Here is a 22,730-nt window from a genome sequence, read left to right on the forward strand (position 1 = left end):
GAAGGAGACTGTCAAAATGTCTTCCAATGACCCAGAGGAGGCCATGGAAGTGAGTATAAGTCTGCAAACTCATGCTGATCAATACAACAGTAGCAAAGACAACTGTGGGCAGCTGCTGTATATGTAAATGTTTACAGTGGTTTGGTTGTCTTCAGATTATAGTAGTTGTCTTGTGTTTATTAGTATTAGTAGTCATTGGCACAAATGTCTGTGGAGTAAAAAGTATTAATTGCTTTTTATTGTATTTTAATATCCTGTAGTACACTGAGCAAGGCGCTGATTGTCGGCAGCCTCCAACATCTAAGGATCAGCTCCATGAGGTAAGTGTTTGTTTCAGTGTGTGCTCACTAACATAAAGGTGGGGGTTGTATCAACTAGTCTGGTGCAAGTCTAGGGTAAAAGAGTATTAGCAGCAATATGTACTTAAAGTACTATAGGTTTCAATGACAGATATTTCTTTTATAACAAACAAAAAAAGATAAAAAATTTTCTTGTTTTTTGCATCGTCGTCAGTCTCCTGCTACTACCACTGTAATTTGTCTATAATAATACATCAGAATTATTTGTTGATTATGATTCATATAAATAATCTGTATCTGTAAAGTAATCACTAACGAAAGCTGTTGAGGGGTAAATAACTACAATATTTTTGGTAAAATGTGGTAAATTATTAATTACAGCAATTCTCTTTTTTTGTTTCAATATCCTGTAGACTACTGTCCCCTATACCCAGCAGCCTCCAGCATCCCATGATAAGTCTGCTGAGGTAATTATTTGTATGAGCGAACGCGTGTGTCCGTGTGTGTGTGTGTGTGTGTGTGTGTGTGTGTGTGTGTGTGTGTGTGTGTGAGCGCTTGTGTGCGCTGACATGTTCAATAACAGATATCAATCAGTCTGGTGCAAGTCCACTGTTTAATTCAAAAAGTCCGGCATTCAAAATGTAACATGAACAGACAGATCAGAGAATTATTAGCTACAAAATGTGCTTAATGTAAGGACAGTGAATTGAGTTAATATTGTACAATACAGGATAATGTATATATTATATTATCAGATTAAAATAATAGATGCATTACTTTAAATTTTAAATCTGGTATAGTTGCACTGATCTATAATAATACATCAGAACATCTTTGTTGATTATACTTCAGATAAATAGTCTGTATCTGTAAGGTAATGACTAACTAAAGCTGTAGTGGAGTAACAAAAAAAGATAAAAAATGTTCCTGTTTTTTTGCATCGTGGTCAGTGATGGAAGTAAAACAACCACAGTGTAGAAAAATGATCTTATAAGTAAAACTATATCCAGCAGCTTCCAACATCTCATGATAAGTCAGCCCAGGTAGGTATTTGGGCGTGTGTGCTTACAGATATAAACCAGTCTGGTGCAAGTCCAGTTTTTTATTTTGAAAAGCCTGCATTCAAAATGTTACTTGAGTAGAAATACAGAAATATTTGCAGCAAAATGCAATTAAAGTTCCATCAGCAGAAGAACTTATTAAACAGAATCACCCATACACAATATATATGTATACAGTATATTGAATTATCTAATTACATTTTTTGTATAGGGCTTAGTAGCTTTGCCTGCATCATAATTGATTTGTTGATTATACATTGTATCAATAATCTGTATCTGTAAAGTAATCATTACTTAAAGCTGTAGTGTGTGAAAACAATTATTTCTGCATTTGTCTTTATTATTAAAATATCCTGTAGTTTGCTAACAACAACGGTGTCAGGGATCCTCCAAAATCCTCTCATGATCTGTCTGCTGAGGTAAGTATTTATCTGAGTGTGTGTGTGTGCAGGAGTATTATTAGCAACAAAATGTATTTAAAGTACAGACATCTAAAGTATTTATTAGAATCACCCATTCTCTCCATGTATGAAGTATTTATTATTAGGTGTAAATTATTGATGAATTAACGTGTAAGCATCACTTTAAATGTTGCAGCTGATAAAGTTTAACTACTTTATATAGTCCTGGGTTTAATTATCTACATCTAATAAGTAATACATCAGAATGTATCTGTTGATTATAATGTATTCATAATCTGTATCTGTGAAGTAATTACTAACTAAAACTGTAGTAGAGTAAAAAACTATGACATTTCCCCCTGAAGTGTAGTAAAGATTTAATCATTGCAGTTCCCTTTTTTATTTAAAGTAGCAAAGACAACTGTGGGGAGCTGCTTTGTACGTGAATGTTTGCAGTGGCTGTCTTCAGATTAAAGTAGTTGTCTTGTTTTTTGAAGTAGTAATTGGTACAATTGTCTGTGGAGTGAAAAAGTACAAAATATTATTTGCTTTTTGTTTTATTTTAATATCCTGTAGTCTACTGAGGCCAGTGGTGAGGGTCGGCAGCCTCCAACATCTCTGTATCAGCTCCATGAGGTAAGTGTTTGTTTCAGTGTGTGAGAGAGACATGCTCACTAACATAAAGGTGGGGGTTGTATCAGTCTGGTGCAAGTCTAGAGTAAAAGAGTATTAGCAGCAACATATACTTTAAGTACTATCGGTATCAATGACAGATATTTCTTTCATAACAAACAAAAAAAGATACCATTTTTTTCTTGTTTTTTGCATCGTCGTCAGTCTCCTGCTACTATCACTGTAATTTGTCTATAACAATACATCAGAATTATTTATTGATTATGATTCATATAAATAATCTGTATCTGTAAAGTAATCACTTACGAAAGCTGTTGAGGGGTAAATAACCACAATATTTTTGGTAAAATGTAGTAAATTATTAATTACAGCAATTCTCTTTTTTTATTTCAATATCCTGTAGACTACTGTCCCCTATACCCAGCAGCCTCCAGCATACCATGATAAGTCTGCTGAGGTAGTTATTTGTATGAGTGCTGTATGAGTGCTGTGTGTGTGTGTGTGTGTGTGTGTGTGTGTGTGTGTGTGTGTGTGTGTGTGTGTGTGTGTGCGCTGACATGTTCAATAACAGATATCAATCAGTCTGGTGCAAGTCCACTATTTAATTCAAAAAGCCCTGCATTCAAAATGTAACATGAACAGACAGATCAGAGAATTATTAGCTACAAAATGTGCTTAATGTAAGGACAGTGAATTGAGTTAATCTTATACAATACAGGATAATGTATATATTATATTATCAGATTAAAATAATAGATGCATTACTTAAAATTTTGCATCTGGTATAGTTGTACTGATCTATAATAATACATCAGAACATATTTGTTGATTATACTTCAGATAAATAGTCTGTATTTGTAAGGTAATGACTAACTAAAGCTGTAGTGGAGTAACAAAAAAAGATAAAAAATGTTTATATCTATACAGTATATTGAATTATCTGATTAAAATTTTTGTGCTGACTACTTTTTATAGGGCTTAGTAGCTTTGCCTGCATCAGAATTGATTTGTTGATTATACATTGTATCAATAATCTGTATCCGTAAAGTAATCATTACCTAAAGCTGTAGTGTATGAAAACAATTATTTCTGCATTTGTCTTTATTATTAAAATATCCTGTAGTTTGCTGATAACAACGGTGTCAAGGATCCTCAAAGATCCTCTCATGATCTGTCTGCTGGGGTAAGTATTTATCTGAGTGTGTGTGTGTGTGTTCAATAACAGATAGAAAACAGTCTGGGGCAAGTCCAATTTTTTATTTTGAAAGTCTTGCATTAAAAATGTAACTTCAGTAGAATTACAGAAGTGTTATTAGCAACTAAATGTACAGAAAGTAACCACAGCTAAAGTATTTTTGCAGAATAACACATACATTACAAACAAAATGTATATATTATATTATCAGATTTAAACAATTGTAAGCATCACTTTAAATATTGCAGCTGATAAAGTTGAACTACTTTATATAGTCCTGGGTTTAATTATCTACATCTAATAAATAATACATCAGAATGTATCTGTTGATTATAATGTATTCATAATCTGTATCTGTGAAGTAATTACTAACTAAAACTGTAGTAGAGTAAAAAACTATGACATTTCCCCCTGAAGTGTAGTAAAGATTTAATCATTGCAGTTCCCTTTTTTATTTAAAGTAGCAAAGACAACTGTGGGGAGCTGCTTTGTACGTGAATGTTTGCAGTGGCTGTCTTCAGATTAAAGTAGTTGTCTTGTTTTTTGAAGTAGTAATTGGCACAATTGTCTGTGGAGTGAAAAAGTACAAAATATTATTTGCTTTTTGTTTTATTTTAATATCCTGTAGTCTACTGAGGCCAGTGGTGAGGGTCGGCAGCCTCCAACATCTCTGGATCAGCTCCATGAGGTAAGTGTTTGTTTCAGTGTGTGAGAGAGACATGCTCACTAACATAAAGGTGGGGGTTGTATCAACCAGTCTGGTGCAAGTCTAGAGTAAAAGAGTATTAGCAGAAACATATACTTAAAGTACTATCGGTATCAATGACAGATATTTCTTTCATAACAAACAAGAAAATATACAAATTTTTTCTTGTTTTTTGCATCGTCGTCAGTCTCCTGCTACTGTCATTGTAATTTGTCTATAACAATACATCAGAATTATTTATTGATTATGATTCATATAAATAATCTGTATCTGTAAAGTAATCACTAACAAAAGCTGTTGTGGGGTAAATAACTACAATATTTTTGGTAAAATGTAGTAAATTATTAATTACAGCAATTCTCTTTTTTTTATTTCAATATCCTGTAGACTACTGTCGCCTATACCCAGCAGCCTCCAGCATCCCATGATAAGTCTGCTGAGGTAATTATTTGTAGTGCTGTGTGTGTGTGTGTGTGTGTGTGTGTGTGTGTGTGTGTGTGTGTGTGTGTGTGTGTGTGCGCTGACATGTTCAATAACAGATATCAACCAGTCTGGTGCAAGTCCACTATTTAATTCAAAAAGTCCTGCATTCAAAATGTAACATGAACAGACAGATCAGAGAATTATTAGCTACAAAATGTGCTTAATGTAAGGACAGTGAATTGAGTTAATCTTGTACAATACAGGACAATGTATATATTATATTATCAGATTAAAATAATAGATGCATGACTTTAAATTTTGCATCTGGTATAGTTGCACTGATCTATAATAATACATCAGAACATATTTTTTGATTATACTTCAGATAAATAGTCTGTATCTGTAAGGTAATGACTAACTAAAGCTGTAGTGGAGTAACAAAAAAAGATTTAAAAAACGTTGTATGTATACAGAATATTGAATTATCTGATTAAAATTTTTGTGCTGACTACTTTTTATAGTGCTTAGTAGCTTTGCCTGCATCAGAATTGATTTGTTGATTATACTTTGTATCAATAATCTGTATCTGTAAAGTAATCATTACTTAAAGCTGTAGTGTATGAAAACAATTATTCCTGCATCTGTCTTTATTATTGAAATATCCTGTAGTTTGCTAACAACAACGGTGTCAAGGATCCTCCAAAATCCTCTCATGATCTGTCTGCTGAGGTAAGTATTTATCTGAGTGTGTGTGTGTGTGCAGGAGTATTATTAGCAACAAAATGTATTTAAAGTACAGACATCTAAAGTATTTATTAGAATCACCCATTCTCTCTATGTATGAAGTATTTATTATTAGGTGTAAATTATTGATGAATTAACGTGTAAGCATCACTTTAAATGTTGCAGCTGATAAAGTTTAACTACTTTATATAGTCCTGGGTTTAATTATCTACATCTAATAAGTAATACATCAGAATGTATCTGTTGATTATAATGTATTAGTAATCTGTATCTGTAAAGTAATTACAACATTTCCCCCTGAAGTGTAGTATAGATTTAATCATTGAAATTCTCTTTTTTAATTTAAATATCACGCAGTCTATGGAGGGCTGCAGTGTCCGGCCACCTCTAAGATCTCATGATCATTCTGCTGAGGTAAGTATTTATCTGTGTGTGTGTGTGTGTGTGTGTGTGTGTGTTCAATAACAGATAGAAAACCATCGGGGGCAAGTTTTTCATTTTAAAAGTCCTACATTTCAAAATGTTACTTTAGTAGAATTACAGGAGTATTATTAGCAACTAAATTTACTGAAAGAAACCACAGCTATAGTTGCAAGTATTTCTGCAGAATCAGAATAACACATACATCACAATCAAAATGTATTATCAGATTCAAACTATTGATGGATTAATGTGTAAGCATCACTTGTTGCAGCTGGTAAAGTTACACTGATTATAAATACTATTAATTATTAATACTATACACAGTATACTTTGTCTATAACAATAAATCTCAATGTATTTGTTGATTGTGCTTCTATCTGAATTTGTAAAGTAATAAAAACCAAAAACTGTAATGAAGTAAAAAAACAAACAAAAAAAAACTACAATATTTTCTTCTAAAATGCATTAAATAAATAATTGCTACAATTGTTTTTTTATTTAAAAATCCTGTAGTCTACTGACAAAAGCGCTTTCCAAGAATTTTCCAGATCTCCTGCTACTACCACTATAATTTGTCTATAATAACACATCAGAATGTATTTGTTGATTATGATTCATATAAATGATCCGTATCTGTAAAGTAATCACTAACAAAAGTTATTGAGGGGTAAATAACTACAATATTTTTGGTAAAATGTAGTAAATTATTATTTACAGCAATTCTCTTTTTTTATTTCAATATCCTGTAGACTACTGTCCCCTATACCCAGCAGCCTCCAGCATCCCATGATAAGTCTGCTGAGGTAATTATTTGTGTGAGCGTGCGTGTATGCAGGTTTGTGTGTTAACATGTTCAATAACACATATCAATCAGTCTGGTGCAAGTCCAGTATTTGATTTTAAAAGTCCTGCCTTACCTCATTACTTAAAATTTTGCATCTGGTATAGTTGTACTGATCTATAATAATACATCAGAACATATTTGTACTGACTAACTAAAGATTAGTGGTCGACTGATATGGGTTTTTTAATGCTGATACCAATTATTTTGACTCCAGTCTTAACCGATCCCCGATATGTGCTGCCGATTTTTTTGGGCCAATTCTTAAAGCCGATATTGCCTTTTCTCCCTCCATTTACATGATAAAAATACACAATGATAACAAAAGTTACACAAGTCTCAATTTAAACAAAAAAAGAAACATTTATTAACAAAACACATTAACAGTTGGATAGCAAACAATGTGTATGTTGTTATAGGCCTCGAGGTGGTGGCGCCTCAGATGAGTCCACATATTTTCTTTTTTCCGGTATCAGCAGCAGCTCACCAACGAATGGCAGATGTTGCACCGAGCCTTGCCTGCTGTTGGCTCAGTGAAATGGGTTAATTGACCGGCGAACGCACGCACGTATTGGCCGATGCCGATACAAGTAAAAAACGCAAATATCGGCCGATATATATCGGTCTATCTCTACGAAAGATATAGTGGAGTAAAAAATCTACCCCTGAAATGTCGTGAAATATTAATTGCTGTTGTCTTTTTTATTAAATATCCCGTAGTCTGCTGACAGCAGCAATGCTGACAAGCAGCCTCCAACATCTGAGGATAAGTTGGCTGAGGTAAGTGTGTGTGTGTGTGTGTGTGTGTGTGTGTGTGTGTGTGAGAGAGAGAGAGAGAGAGAGTGTGTGTGTGTGTGTGTGTGTGTGTGTGTGTAACTGTTAAATAACAGATATTAATCGGTCTAAAACTGGTGTGAAAATAGAGGCAGAATGTTTTTTTTTATGTATTTCCAAGTAGTAACTAAAAAACACCACAGAGGTGATCCAGTTTGTGTTCCAGCATGCCTGTATGTTCTTCTGTAAACTGTATGTGAAAGTGAAAGCCTAAAAAGCACAAGTCCCAAGTAATCTGAGCCTAATGCTCTCTGCTGTATCAAGCCTGTCTGCTTAGGGCATGTTTTGTCATCATATTGCATTGCACTTTCTCCCAAAAGGTTATCTTTAAACCAGATAATTTAATGTGAATATCATAGAGCATTTGGTGCTTTTTAGCTTAGTACACCAGTAACATTAACTGTAACATGTTTTCTGGCTCTAAAGACTTCGTCAGAGAACAACGATGGAGTTCACGTGCTTCTCTCAGTCAAGTGGTCGGAGAGTGTTAAACCACATAAATACAAAGTAGAGCTGCAGAAAGTTCTTCAGAGTTGGGCCAACAACATTGACAAATATCAAGGAGAGTGCAAAGTTATAGATGCCTCAAACGGGAGTGCTGTAATAAGTCTTCAGCCTGCTCCAGGTATAGTATGAATTTTCAAGGTACAATTAAATTGCACACATACAGTACTACTGCAATTTTATTGTGACTTTAATACAATGTTCTTCTCTTTATTTTTTTATTTACAAATTGTTTTTGTGTTTGTCTTCTCTTTAAGCCCAACATGATCTTCAGAAACTGAATGGAGAGCCGCCAAAGGAGAAAGATAGGAAAAAAGTCACAACAATATCTGTTGTGTCTGTGAAACCAATACCAGAAGGTGCTTCAATGACGGTTCCTCCTTCATCCATGCCACAGCCACAAGATGTATGTACTGTGTCGTAAATGGAGGAAAAAAATATATAAGAAATGTATGCTTCTTGCTTCATTAATCATTGTATTTTATTTAGGATCAAATGCAACAGGGGGAGCACAGTAGTGCAGTTTCCTCAGCAGCAGATGTGACCTGTAGTGTCGCAGTGAGCCACTTCTGGTACGTGAGCCGCATCTACAAGGAGGAAATTGATCGTATAGCAAAAGAAAATGGAGTTACAATCACATCGGACGTAGTGGTAACATTTAGGGCAGACCAGGAAAATGGAGGGCAACAAAAAGCTTTCTCAGAGTTCACAAGCCTTGTCCAGCATTGTTTAGGTGAATCAGATGGTGTAATTTTCAAGTACTTAGATCAAGAAAAGTTGAAAGATGCATTCAAAATCGCAGACAGCAAGGAGAGCAAGCTTTTGCTTACTGTATCCTCTGAAGAAATGACAGCTTGTGGGCCAAGTCAAAGTTTAGAAGCCATCAAAAAGTCCTTAATTACAACAACTACCAGCACTACTGTTGGAAAGTCTGCATGGGGATCTCAAGACACACCGCTGAGCATTGGCATGTGGATCCAAGACCCTCTTGTCAAGTCTGGACTTACCATGGAGGAGAGCTCCTGGAAGCTGATCACTACTTCCTTCAATAAGGAAGTAACTAAGATTAAAACTAAGTTTGGTGTGGACTTTAAGGAATCAGACAAAGGTCAGGGTGAAGTGGAAGTCAGAGCTTCCTACAATAAACCTGGAGGAAACGAGGCAATGGAGAGCCACGCTGTCAGAGCTCTTCTTCATCTGTACCAGAAGGTTGCAACATCCCCCTGGGACCCGATCAAACACCACGGGGAATCTTGGTTCAGTGAATCTTCATCAGAGGGAGCCTCTGGTGGAACTGTGTTGAAAGAACAATCAGGAAACAACACTGAAGCATCCACAGAAGAAGGAGCGACAGCAGGGGATAGTAAAGATGACAAGTGTCCCATATGCATGGATACATTTACTAATAAGAAACAGCTCAAGTGTAAACATGAGTTTTGTGAAGAATGCCTGACACAGGCAACAAAAAACATGGGACCTATCTGTCCAGTATGCAGAGATGTCTTTGGTGTGATGGAGGGAGACCAGCCTGATGGACACATGACATGGGATAGAAGCTCCTATTCCCTCCCTGGATTCTCAGGCTGCGGCACTATAAACATCACCTATAACATGTCTAGTGGAGTACAGACGGTAAATCCCCTAATTTACATATTTGAGAATAACTAAGTTAAATTCTAATATGTTCATTACCAGTAAGTTCTATACTTCTTTTTTAATTTGCAGTCAAGGCATCCAAATCCTGGAAAGCGCTATCATAGTATTTCTAGAACAGCATATCTGCCAGACAACAAAGAGGGCAACGAGGTGCTGAAGCTGCTGAAGAAAGCGTTTGACCAGAGGCTCATTTTCACTGTTGGGACGTCCAGAACGACTGGGATGGAAAACCAGGTGACCTGGAACGACATTCACCACAAGACTTCCACTACAGGAGGAGCACAGGGGTACAGTACCCAATTCTCTCAGTACTTTTAATGAATATTCATTATTACTGTCAATCTACTGAAATGTTCCACATTAACATGTACATACTGTGTTTCTACAGGTTTGGGTACCCTGACCCTGACTACCTGAGCAGAGTCAAAGAGGAGCTGAAGGCTAAAGGCATCGTGTGAAGGCTTTGATACAAAGTGGATGAGGACACATGTTCCACACAAAAAAATTAAGATGATTATTTAACACAAGCAATTACTAGAATGCACATGCTGCTCTATTATATGTTTTCTCTCTTCTTCTTTTGTAATTATTCATATTATTAGTAAGGGTTGCTTTGAGCTGGACAAGACAGCATTTATAGTTTAAGAGTTAATGGTTTTGCAACATTTATTATTTTCACCTATTAAGCATAAGTTTCTTTGATGAAGGATTTCCTCAATATTTTGATAATGCTTCACAACTTATAACAGAATAAGAATGCCATTTGCGTACATAAACTGAACTATATGTAAACGGGACACACAATGTGATTTACTGTTTGCCTAATAAATGATTACACCAATTAACACTGACTCATCACAGTGTGCACAAACCAAACCAAAGCAAGCTACAGTACACTACAATGTGGCACAAAGTGTTTTGCAACAGGCCTACATTTAATTTATTTTATATTGCACAAAGTTTTTAATTTTTTTTGTACTTTGTATCTCATGTGATTTTGTGTTCATTTCTAAAGAGTAAAGGTTGGGGGACAGGTGGGTTAGATTTTAACAGTTTCATGTATTTTATTCTACATATTTTGATTATGTTAAAGTTTGTTGTTTTTTTGCAGAAGAGAGGAGAGTGATATCCTTTAACTATTTATTAAACCAGTAATTTGTTAGAGATTAATCAAATAAGCAATAATCTGCATTATGACCTTGAGTAAAATGCTGCTTAGAAATATATTTAGCAAAGGATAAAACACAGATTTTATATGCCAGGCACAGCACACAGAAATCAGGAGTATCAACAGAAAGGATATATTGATAACACTTTGCGCATAACAACATATTTGATCAATTAGATGAAACACTGAAGCAGTCTTTATGCTACAATTCAAGGTCATGGGCCCAGGTGGATAAAGGCACTGACGATCACTAGACAAGATACAGAAGTGTGCTGTTAGCTTTTTCCTTCCACAGGGCGGTGACCGGAAGCTGAAGCACCAAGAGGCTAGGACTAGCCTGCGTGCCAACAAAATGGGCGGACCGAGTCTAAAAGTTTTGACCAATCAGATAGTCGCACATTCACATTATAAAACTCTGTAAAAGTAAGAATAGGCATCCTTTTCTGGGAGGTGGTTACAGCTAACTGCTTAGCAGCCTGTGATTTCTGAACAGAGAAGGTCCATGTACATCATTCACTCTTTCATTATTGTCTTAATAATAGTCAAAAAGATATTACTCTCCTCTCATCTGTTGTGCAAAAAAACAAACTAACAAATGAAAGAGTGAGCATGTACTTGGGCCTTTATCTGATCAGAAATCACAGTTTGTACTACAGCTGCAACCACCGTCAGAGAAACGGTGTCTATCTGACTTTTACACAGAGTTTTATAATGTGAATGCACAACTATCTAATTGTTCATAACTTTTGGGGCAACACCATGGTTTAGACTTGGGCCCACCTATTGATGGCACACAAGCTAAGTCCTTCGCCTCTTGATGCTACAGCTTCCAGACACCGCCCTGTGGAAGGAAAAAAGCTAATAGCACACTTCTATTTCTTGTATCTAGTGTTTGTCAGTGCCTGCCTCCACCGGGGTTTACGACCTTGAATGTAACTCTATGAGTGTGTCTGTGTTAAATCTGCTTGCCCTCAAAATTGTGGTTGCATGCAAAGTGTTATCTGTGTGTCCTTCTATTTTAATACTCCTTTTTCTGTGTGCTGTGCCTGGCATATACAATCTGTTTTATGTTTTCTAAATACATTTTTAAGCAGTATTTACTAAAGGTTATAATGCAGATAATTGCTAAATTTGATTAATCTCTAACAATTACCAATCTACTTGTATTAATATTAATTGTTAATTCATATCAATTTTATCACTTCCTTTTATTGTTTTACAGAGCCAATTATTTTCTTGTTTTATACTGTAGATATTAAATATAACAAAGACTTTATGTGAAAATATTAAGACGCATGCCCAAGAATGATCAAAGATGATACTTTTTTCTTATATAGAACATTCAAACTAAAAGATAAAAAAGTTTTATTGATTTTTGCATTATGAACAATAGTGGAAGAAGTAAAGGTACTAATTGAACAGTGTAAAAATAGTCTGTTACAACTAAGTCTATACATTAAAAAATAGTACTTTTTGTTACTGGACAAACATTAACATTGTTAACCCTGAAATGAGAGAAACTCCGAGTTTCATGCTCCAGAAAGGGATATGTTATAATGCAATACACTGTGGAACAATGTCATGATAAATAATACACTGGTTTGGCACTCTGGGCTTCCATCCATATGTGTGATCTGTTTCACAACAGGCCTACATAGGAGTTATTTTATATTGCACAACACTGCTACAGTTATGTTTTAAAAAGCATTTTAAGATAAAGTTTGGATTTATTTTGTACTTTTTTGGTAATTTCGTGTGATTTTGTGCACTTTTGTAAAGAGTATAGATTGGGGGGCAAGTGGGTTACACTTTAACAGTTTCATGTATTATTTTATTCTACATATTTTTATTACCAGTCTACTCTGCTTAATATTATTATTAGTTGATATGAATTGTATCACTTCCTTCCTTTTATTGTTTGACTGAGCCAATTATTTTCCTGTTTTATATTGAAGATTTTAAAAATCACAAATCCTGCATGCTTTATGTGAAAATCTCTTGAAGAGATAATTATTAAGACGCATGCCCAAGAATGATCAAAGATTATACTTTTTTCTTAAAAAGAACATACAAACAAAAATTTTTTGCATTGTGAACAATGGCTGAAGAAGTAAACATACTAATTTAACACTGTAGAAATAGTCTGTAACACCTAAAAGTCCTACATTAAAAAATAGTACTTTTTGTTATTGGTTTCCTCACAGAGAAACATCCAAATGAGTGAATGACATTACATAGGGTGAGTACAACTGAGTGACACTAGACTATAGAATGTACATACAACGCTCAGGAGCAGTTGGTAACATCACTTGAAAACTTGTTACAAAGACCTAGGACTTTACAATATCTGCCTAGATAAGTAAAGGTAAAAGCAGAACTGTTAGGGAAACCCCCACACCAAGGTAAACACGTGTCTATACAAAATAAAGTATTTGCAGGAAAATGTTTTTAAAGTTCCAAAATTAAGATTAGGCAACTTTGCAGAATCATCCACAATGTAATATGTAGCTAGAAAAGGTGGCATATATTTTAACTACTTTATATACTGATGGGTATCTTCATCTAATTATGTAGTTCCTCCAAATCGTCACCCTGTTAAAATAATCGCCAAACTCATTTTTTAAAGTTTTGCAGGAAACACAAAAAACTTCACCAAAAGTGTAACATATGACATTTATTGATCATTTCACTCAAATAGGATGTAACAAAGGATGGCTATTGGCATAGTAATAACACTGTGTAAATCATGTAACTTAGAAATAGAGAAATAAATGGCTTAGGCAGTTTTTTGAACATGCCTTTGTGATTTAAGCAAGATATGGTAACATTAATGTTCATGACACTTGTCATGTCATGTTTGTGACAGACTCGTGTCTCTCTTATGTAGACACCTTCAAAATAAAGTGTTACCATATCTTGCTTAAATAACAAAGGCAGGTTCAAAAAATTGCCTCAGTCACATTTTATTTGAACGTAGGCATAATAAGTCACACACTTGACAAAGGCCACCGTGATTTCAAGATAATCTTAAAGGGGTGAAATCACATGATCTAATGTGGAGGATGTAGGCGATTTTACCATAGGTGGCCGGCTTCATGAGGAGATGATTTAGGCAACAAAAAACAATTTTGACAAAAAATGACTGAGGCGATTATTTTTACAGTGTGACGGAATGATACCTCAGCCCACTGAATTTGACTACAGTGGGTGACAGTGAGAGTTTGTTTGTTTTGGTGTCTCAACACTTTCAGTTTCATTTATCAGGAAGACGCAGAGTTTCAAGTGTAGAGCAGACGAAGGTACTGTTTGTCATTTTCATAATGTTTTACCTGCTGCATGTATGTTCAAAAAGTTGACATAAAGTTTGTGACGTGACGTTGCGTTAAAAATGTAGAAGCTAAGAAGAGTGGAAGGCAAAGTTAGAGCCAAACAAAGTTATCATCAGCGTGTCGTAACCGAGAGAAAGTGGAGTCGAGCGAGAGCATTCCTTCATAATGTCGATATGTGATGAATTATAATAAAAACACGTCGAAGAAAAGAGTTATTTATTTTTTTAGAAATGGAAGCATGACGACAATACCCCCTCTGTCACAGATATTTGCTCTGTTAAAGGAAGAAGACTGTCAACATGTCAGGCTGTGACGCAGTGGAGTCCATGCAGGTGAGTCGTTCAGCAAACTAATGTAGAACAATGGAGCATATCAAAGATTAAAGGAGCTGAGGTATTCATAAACCTTTATCACATCAGCCATTTTGACATGTAACATGATGAAAGTAATATTAGCTTAGTGAAAAAACATTACCTCTAATATCTTATGCTTACAGTACATGACCTCCAGTGCTATGCTGAGCATGCTAAAACAAAGCATGAAATATGTAATGAATTTGAGTTTTTCTGTTTTGAATCTGTGCCAGTGGTGTCATTCACTTTCTGTTTTCCACCCTTACACATTCCTAGAAAAAGTTGTTTTCAAACCAGACCTTCAAGCTTAATGGCTTAGAGGATTTTTGTGCTTTTTTTGGTTTAGTAAAACTGACATGGACTGTAACATGTTTTCTGGCTCTGATGACTTTATGACAGAACAAAGATGGAGTTCACGTGCTTCTCTCAGTCAAGTGGTCGGAGAGTGTTAAACGACATAAATACAAAGTAGAGCTGCAGAAAGTTCTTCAGAGTTGGGCCAACAGCATTGACGAATATCAAGGAGAGTGCAGAGTTATAAACGCCTCAAATAGGAGAGCTGTAATAAGTCTTCAGCCTGCTCCAGGTATAGTATGAAATTTTAAGGTACAATTAAATCACACACATACAGTGCTACTGCAATTTAATTGCGACTCTAAGACAATGTTCTTTTCTTTCTTTATGAGGCAAATTGTTTATGTGTTTGTCTTCTCTGTAAGCCCAACATGATCTTCAGAAACTGAATGGAAAGCAGCCAAAGGAGAAAGATAAGAAAAAAGTAGCAACAATATCTGTTGTGTCTGTGGAACCAATACCAGAAGATGCTTCAATGACGCTCCCTCCTTCATCCATGCCACAGCCACAAGATGTATGTACTTTGTCGTAAAGAAATGCTAATTTTAGGGATACTTGGCTGATTTTCAACAGGTTTTGTGTCACTGCAGAGTCTTCCAGCCCACACTGTGGTCAGTGGTGGAAAGTAACTAAGTACATTTACTCAAGTACTGTATTTAAGTTTACTTTACTTTTTTTGAGTATTAAAATTTCATGCTACTTTATACTTCTACTCCACTATATCTCAGAGGGAAACATACTTTTTAATCCACTACATTTATCTTACAGCTGGAGTTTCATTACAGATTCTGATTTTACAAACAAGACGTATGAAAAATGTATATATATGTACATTTATAATATAATGTGTATTATATACTGTGCAATATTATTGGGGTAAAAAAGTAAAAAAAATCTTCCCATACACATCAGGCTACAAAATCAAGATCTCCCTCATCTTTATTTTTAATACCTTTCATGCTGCCAAAATCTAATGTGATTTGTGCTGTGCGATAAGTATTATTCCATTAATATTAATGTATTAGGTTTAAAGAATATAAGCGCACTATCTTGAATTATTTGTGAAAATGTACTTATTAATGTCATGTCAATACTGTAGTAATTGTCCTTTGCCTCTTTAAATAATTCAAAATAGAAAACACACCTCTGCTGGATAATAACCCAAATTGTTTATGCAATAATATAACAAAATTACTGTTTTTTGCCATGTTTTCAGGCTGCGATGATGTCATCCCAGGATAAAGATGAATCTACTGTTGGTCTCTATGTGGAGTGGTCAAATGGTGATCGACCACTCAACTTTAAAATGCTTCTACAGCAAATTCTCCAGCTTTGGTTCATCAGAAACAGCATTGAAGCATCCTGCTCAGTTTTAAGTGCTTCAACAGACGGGATAGTTGTGCTGAAGCTTACACCTGCTCGAGGTGCAGTATGACTGTTTAGTTCTCACTTACCTCATATAACCTGGTTAACTTTAAATAGAGTTTCTTGAGCTTTTATTTTTATGGTTTGTGTTTTGGAAGCAAATTAATTTTGTCTGTTTCTGTTCTAGCCCAGAGTGAGCTTCACAGACTGAGAGGACAAACATTCTCCACCAGTGATGGGAGTGCAGTCACAATAATGTCTGACGGTCTGATAAAGTCGGATCTGGAGACAGATTATTCCTCAATGGACGTTCCTCCTTTATTCGCGTCAGAGACACAAGACGTGTGTAGGCCTACTGTCTAATAGAAAATTGCAAATTCATTACATTCAATTTGTTTTTTTCATTAATTCATTGCATTTCTGTTTAGGTGGAAGAAAAACTGGGGGAACAAAGTCGGGACACATTTACTTGTGACATCCCAATGCTCCATTTCTGGTATGTGAACCAGGCCTACAAGGAGGAAATTAAGCGTATAGAGAAGGAGAGTGGAGGTAAAATCCTGGCAGAAGCAAAGCTGACATTTGAAGCAAACACAAAAGATGGAAATCCAAATTACGCTTTCTCTGAGTTCATTAACCTTGTTCATAAGTGCTCAGGGGAATCCAAGGGCTTCACTGTTCCTCTCACCAAAGTGAATCCAGAGGAGTGGAGGGACACACTGAGTATCATCCAGAGACCTGAGAACAACCTTTTTCTAACTGTATCCTCTAAAGAAATGACTGTATGTGGGCCAAGAAGAGGTCAAGATGCCATCAGACAGTCGTTGAATGCACCAAGAAATACCAGCACTACTGTTGGAGAGAGCACACAGGCATCTCAAGACACACCGCTGACCATCAGCAACCCGAACACATCACCCCTGAGCTTGACCCAACAACATGGTGCCGTGGGGTTCAGTCGCTCACCGAAGAACTTGACGAATGTTCATCAGTTGGAGGGGGCCTCCGGTGGACCTGTGTTGAAAGAACAATCAGGGTACTACACTGAAGCACACCACGGGGCCTCTTGGTTCAGTGAATCATCGTCAGAGGGAGCGTCTGGTGGACTTGTGTTGAAAGAACAATCAGGATACAACACTGAAGCATCCACAGAAGAGGGAGCGACAGCAGGGGATAGTAAAGATGACAAGTGTCCCATATGCATGGATACATTTACTAATAAGAAACAGCTCAAGTGTAAACATGAGTTTTGTGAAGAATGCCTGACACAGGCAACAAAAAACATGGGACCTATCTGTCCAGTATGCAGAGATGTCTTTGGTGTGATGGAGGGAGACCAGCCTGATGGACACATGACATGGGATACAAGTTCCTATTCCCTCCCTGGATTCTCAGGCTGCGGCACTATAAACATCACCTATAATATGTCTAGTGGAGTACAGACGGTAAATCCCCTAATTTACATATTTGAGAATAACTAAGTTAATTTGTAATATGTTCATTACCAGTAAGTTCTATACTTCTTTTTTCATTTGCAGTCAAGGCATCCAAATCCTGGAAAGCGCTATTATGGTATTTCTAGAACAGCATATCTGCCAGACAACAAAGAGGGCAACGAGGTGCTGAAGCTGCTGAAGAAAGCGTTTGACCAGAGGCTCATTTTCACTGTTGGGACGTCCAGAACGACTGGGATGGACAACCAGGTGACCTGGAACAACATTCACCACAAGACTTCCAAGACAGGAGGAGCACAGGGGTACAGTACCCAAATCTCTTAGCTCTTTTAAAGACATTTTTTTTTTATTGTCAATCTACAGAAATGTCACAAATGTTACACATTAACATGTACATACTGTGCTCCTACAGGTTTGGGTACCCTGACCCTGACTACCTGAGCACAGTCAAAGAGGAGCTGAAGGCTAAAGGCATCACGAACACATCACCCCTGAGCTTGACCCAACAACATGGTGCCATGGGGTTCAGTCACTCGCTGAAGAACTTGACTAATGTTCATCAGTTGGAGGGGGCCTCCAGAGGACTTTCTGTGTTGAAAGAACAATCAGGGTACTACACTGAAGCATCCACAGAAGAAGGAGCGACAGCAGGGGATAGTAAAGATGACAAGTGTCCCATATGCATGGATACATTTACTATTAAGAAACAGCTCAAGTGTAAACATGAGTTTTGTGAAGAATGCCTGACACAGGCAACAAAAAACATGGGACCTATCTGTCCAGTATGCAGAGATGTCTTTGGTGTGATGGAGGGAGACCAGCCTGATGGAAAAATGAAATGGGATACAAGTTCCTATTCCCTCCCTGGATTCTCAGGCTGCGGCACTATAAACATCACCTATAACATGTCTAGTGGAGTACAGACGGTAAATCTCCTAATTTACATATTTGAGAATAACTAAGTTAAATTCTAATATGTTCATTACCAGTAAGTTCTATACTTCTTTTTTCATTTGCAGTCAAGGCATCCAAATCCTGGACAGCGCTATTATGGTATTTCTAGAACAGCATATCTGCCAGACAACAAAGAGGGCAACGAGGTGCTGAAGCTGCTGAAGAAAGCGTTTGACCAGAGGCTCATTTTCACTGTTGGGACGTCCAGAACGACTGGGATGGACAACCAGGTGATCTGGAACGACATTCAACACAAGACCTCCACTACAGGAGGAGCACAGGGGTACAGTACAAATCTGTTAGTTCTTTTTAATGAATATTCATTATATCTACTGAAATGTCACAAATGTTCCACATTAACATGTACATGCTGTGCTTCTACAGTTTTGGGTACCCTGACCCTGACTACCTGAGCACAGTCAAAGAGGAGCTGAAGGCTAAAGGCATCACGAACACATCACCCCTGAGCTTGACCCAACAACATGGTGCCGTGGGGTTCAGTCGCTCGCTGCAGAACTTGACTAATGTTCATCAGTTGGAGGGGGCCTCCAGAGGACTTTCTGTGTTGAAAGAACAATCAGGGTACTACACTGAAGCATCCACAGAAGAAGGAGTGACAGCAGGGGATAGTAAAGATGATAAGTGTCCCATATGCATGGATACATTTACTATTAAGAAACAGCTCAAGTGTAAACATGAGTTTTGTGAAGAATGCCTGACACAGGCAACAAAAAACATGGGACCTATCTGTCCAGTATGCAGAGATGTCTTTGGTGTGATGGAGGGAGACCAGCCTGATGGACACATGACATGGGATAGAAGTTCCTATTCCCTCCCTGGATTCTCAGGCTGCGGCACTATAAACATCACCTATAATATGTCTAGTGGAGTACAGACGGTAAATCCCCTAATTTACATATTTGAGAATAACTAAGTTAAATTCTAATATGTTCATTACCAGTAAGTTCTATACTTCTTTTTTCATTTGCAGTCAAGGCATCCAAATCCTGGAAAGCGCTATCATAGTATTTCTAGAACAGCATATCTGCCAGACAACAAAGAGGGCAACGAGGTGCTGAAGCTGCTGAAGAAAGCGTTTGACCAGAGGCTCATTTTCACTGTTGGGACGTCCAGAACGACTGGGATGGACAACCAGGTGACCTGGAACAACATTCACCACAAGACTTCCAAGACAGGAGGAGCACAGGGGTACAGTACCCAAATCTCTTAGCTCTTTTAAAGACATTTTTTTTTTATTGTCAATCTACAGAAATGTCACAAATGTTACACATTAACATGTACATACTGTGCTCCTACAGGTTTGGGTACCCTGACCCTGACTACCTGAGCACAGTCAAAGAGGAGCTGAAGGCTAAAGGCATCACGAACACATCACCCCTGAGCTTGACCCAACAACATGGTGCCATGGGGTTCAGTCACTCGCTGAAGAACTTGACTAATGTTCATCAGTTGGAGGGGGCCTCCAGAGGACTTTCTGTGTTGAAAGAACAATCAGGGTACTACACTGAAGCATCCACAGAAGAAGGAGCGACAGCAGGGGATAGTAAAGATGACAAGTGTCCCATATGCATGGATACATTTACTATTAAGAAACAGCTCAAGTGTAAACATGAGTTTTGTGAAGAATGCCTGACACAGGCAACAAAAAACATGGGACCTATCTGTCCAGTATGCAGAGATGTCTTTGGTGTGATGGAGGGAGACCAGCCTGATGGACACATGACATGGGATAGAAGTTCCTATTCCCTCCCTGGATTCTCAGGCTGCGGCACTATAAACATCACCTATAATATGTCTAGTGGAGTACAGACGGTAAATCCCCTAATTTACATATTTGAGAATAACTAAGTTAAATTCTAATATGTTCATTACCAGTAAGTTCTATACTTCTTTTTTCATTTGCAGTCAAGGCATCCAAATCCTGGACAGCGCTATCACAGTATTTCTAGAACAGCATATCTGCCAGACAACAAAGAGGGCAACGAGGTGCTGAAGCTGCTGAAGAAAGCGTTTGACCAGAGGCTCATTTTCACTGTTGGGACGTCCAGAACGACTGGGATGGACAACCAGGTGATCTGGAACGACATTCAACATAAGACTTCCAAGACAGGAGGAGCACAGGGGTACAGTACCCAAATCTCTTAGCTCTCTGAATATTCATTATTACTGTCAATCTACTGAAATGTTCCACATTAACATGTACATACTGTGTTTCTACAGGTTTGGGTACCCTGACCCTGACTACCTGAGCAGAGTCAAAGAGGAGCTGAAGGCTAAAGGCATCGTCTGAAGGCTTTGATACAAAGTGGATGAGGACACATGTTCCACACAAAAAAAATTAAGATGATTATTTAACACAAGCAATTACTAGAATGCACATGCTGCTCTATTATATGTTTTCTCTCTTCTTCTTTTGTAATTATTCATATTATTAGTAAGGGTTGCTTTGAGCTGGACAAGACAGCATTTATAGTTTAAGAGTTAATGGTTTTGCAACATTTATTATTTTCACCTATTAAGCATAAGTTTCTTTGATGAAGGATTTCCTCAATATTTTGATAATGCTTCACAACTTATAACAGAATAAGAATGCCATTTGCGTACATAAACTGAACTATATGTAAACGGGACACACAATGTGATTTACTGTTTGCCTAATAAATGATTACACCAATTAACACTGACTCATCACAGTGTGCACAAACCAAACCAAAGCAAGCTACAGTACACTACAATGTGGCACAGAGTGTTTTACAACAGGCCTACATTTAATTTATTTTATATTGCACAAAGTTTTTAATTTTTTTTGTACTTTGTATCTCATGTGATTTTGTGTTCATTTCTAAAGCGTATAGGTTGGGGGACAGGTGGGTTAGATTTGAACAGTTTCATGTATTTTATTCTACATATTTTGATTATGTTAAAGTTTGTTGTTTTTTTGCAGAAGAGAGGAGAGTGATATCCTTTAACTATTTATTAAACCAGTAATTTGTTAGAGATAAAAAATAAAAAAAAAAGCAATAATCTGCATTATGACCTTTAGTAAAATGCTGCTTAGAAATATATTTAGCAAAGGATAAAACACAGATTTTATATGCCAGGCACAGCACACAGAAATCAGGAGTATCAACAGAAAGGATATATTGATAACACTTTGCGCATAACAACATATTTGATCAATTAGATGAAACACTGAAGCAGTCTTTATGCTACAATTCAAGGTCATGGGCCCAGGTGGATAAAGGCACTGACGATCACTAGACAAGATACAGAAGTGTGCTGTTAGCTTTTTCCTTGCACAGGGCGGTGACCGGAAGCTGAAGCACCAAGAGGCTAGGACTAGCCTGCGTGCCAACAAAATGGGCGGACCGAGTCTAAAAGTTTTGACCAATCAGATAGTCGCACATTCACATTATAAAACTCTGTAAAAGTAAGAATAGGCATCCTTTTCTGGGAGGTGGTTACAGCTAACTGCTTAGCAGCCTGTGATTTCTGAACAGAGAAGGTCCATGTGCATCATTCACTCTTTCATTATTGTCTTAATAATAGTCAAAAAGATATTACTCTCCTCTCATCTGTTGTGCAAAAAAACAAACTAACAAATGAAAGAGTGAGCATGTACTTGGGCCTTTATCTGATCAGAAATCACAGTTTGTACGACAGCTGCAACCACCGTCAGAGAAACGGTGTCTATCTTACTTTTACACAGAGTTTTATAATGTGAATGCACAACTATCTAATTGTTCATAACTTTTGGGGCAACACCATGGTTTAGACTTGGGCCCACCTATTGATGGCACACAAGCTAAGTCCTTTGCCTCTTGATGCTACAGCTTCCAGACACCGCCCTGTGGAAGGAAAAAAGCTAATAGCACACTTCTATTTCTTGTATCTAATGTTTGTCAGTGCCTGCCTCCACCGGGGTTTACGACCTTGAATGTAACTCTATGAGTGTGTCTGTGTTACATCTGCTTCCCCTCAAAATTGTGGTTGCGAGCAAAGTGTTATCTGT

At 37.0% G+C, this 22,730-nt stretch overlaps 1 protein-coding gene across 2 annotated transcripts; it reads left to right on the top strand.

The window, feature by feature from the left end:
* Positions 1-21,396, top strand: LOC131968742 (uncharacterized). 2 transcript variants are annotated; one of them, XM_059329743.1, is made up of 25 exons: positions 1-49; positions 261-320; positions 713-766; positions 1,720-1,779; positions 2,338-2,397; positions 2,798-2,851; positions 3,518-3,577; positions 4,218-4,277; positions 4,683-4,736; positions 5,388-5,447; positions 5,820-5,876; positions 7,447-7,506; positions 7,987-8,185; positions 8,322-8,470; positions 16,141-16,348; positions 16,477-16,631; positions 16,718-17,734; positions 17,828-18,045; positions 18,156-18,669; positions 18,763-18,980; positions 19,082-19,595; positions 19,689-19,906; positions 20,017-20,530; positions 20,624-20,841; positions 20,939-21,396. In XM_059329743.1, the coding sequence occupies exons 1-25, from the start codon at positions 17-19 to the stop codon at positions 21,006-21,008; spliced, it is 4,884 nt and encodes a 1,627-aa protein (XP_059185726.1). In that variant the 5' UTR covers positions 1-16; the 3' UTR covers positions 21,009-21,396. The 2 variants fall into 2 exon arrangements, with proteins under 2 accessions (XP_059185726.1, XP_059185727.1); XM_059329744.1 differs by lacking the exons at positions 1-49; positions 261-320; positions 713-766; ... (9 more) ...; positions 7,987-8,185; positions 8,322-8,470 and adding exons at positions 14,209-14,549; positions 14,970-15,156; positions 15,290-15,438.
* Positions 21,397-22,730: the final 1,334 nt, after the last annotated feature.

Source organism: Centropristis striata, chromosome 3 (assembly GCF_030273125.1).
Source record: "Centropristis striata isolate RG_2023a ecotype Rhode Island chromosome 3, C.striata_1.0, whole genome shotgun sequence".
Taxonomy (NCBI): domain Eukaryota; kingdom Metazoa; phylum Chordata; class Actinopteri; order Perciformes; family Serranidae; genus Centropristis; species Centropristis striata.

What these genes read in the sequence shown, in the direction of transcription:
- LOC131968742 (XM_059329743.1), top strand. Translation starts at nt 17, where the DNA reads ATGTCTTCCAATGACCCAGAGGAGGCCATGGAA. An exon ending in CTCATGATCATTCTGCTGAG is followed by an intron (nt 5,877 to 7,446) that starts GTAAGTATTTAT and finishes AATATCCCGTAG; the next exon opens with TCTGCTGACAGCAGCAATGC. An exon ending in AAGACAGGAGGAGCACAGGG is followed by an intron (nt 18,046 to 18,155) that starts GTACAGTACCCA and finishes GTGCTCCTACAG; the next exon opens with GTTTGGGTACCCTGACCCTG.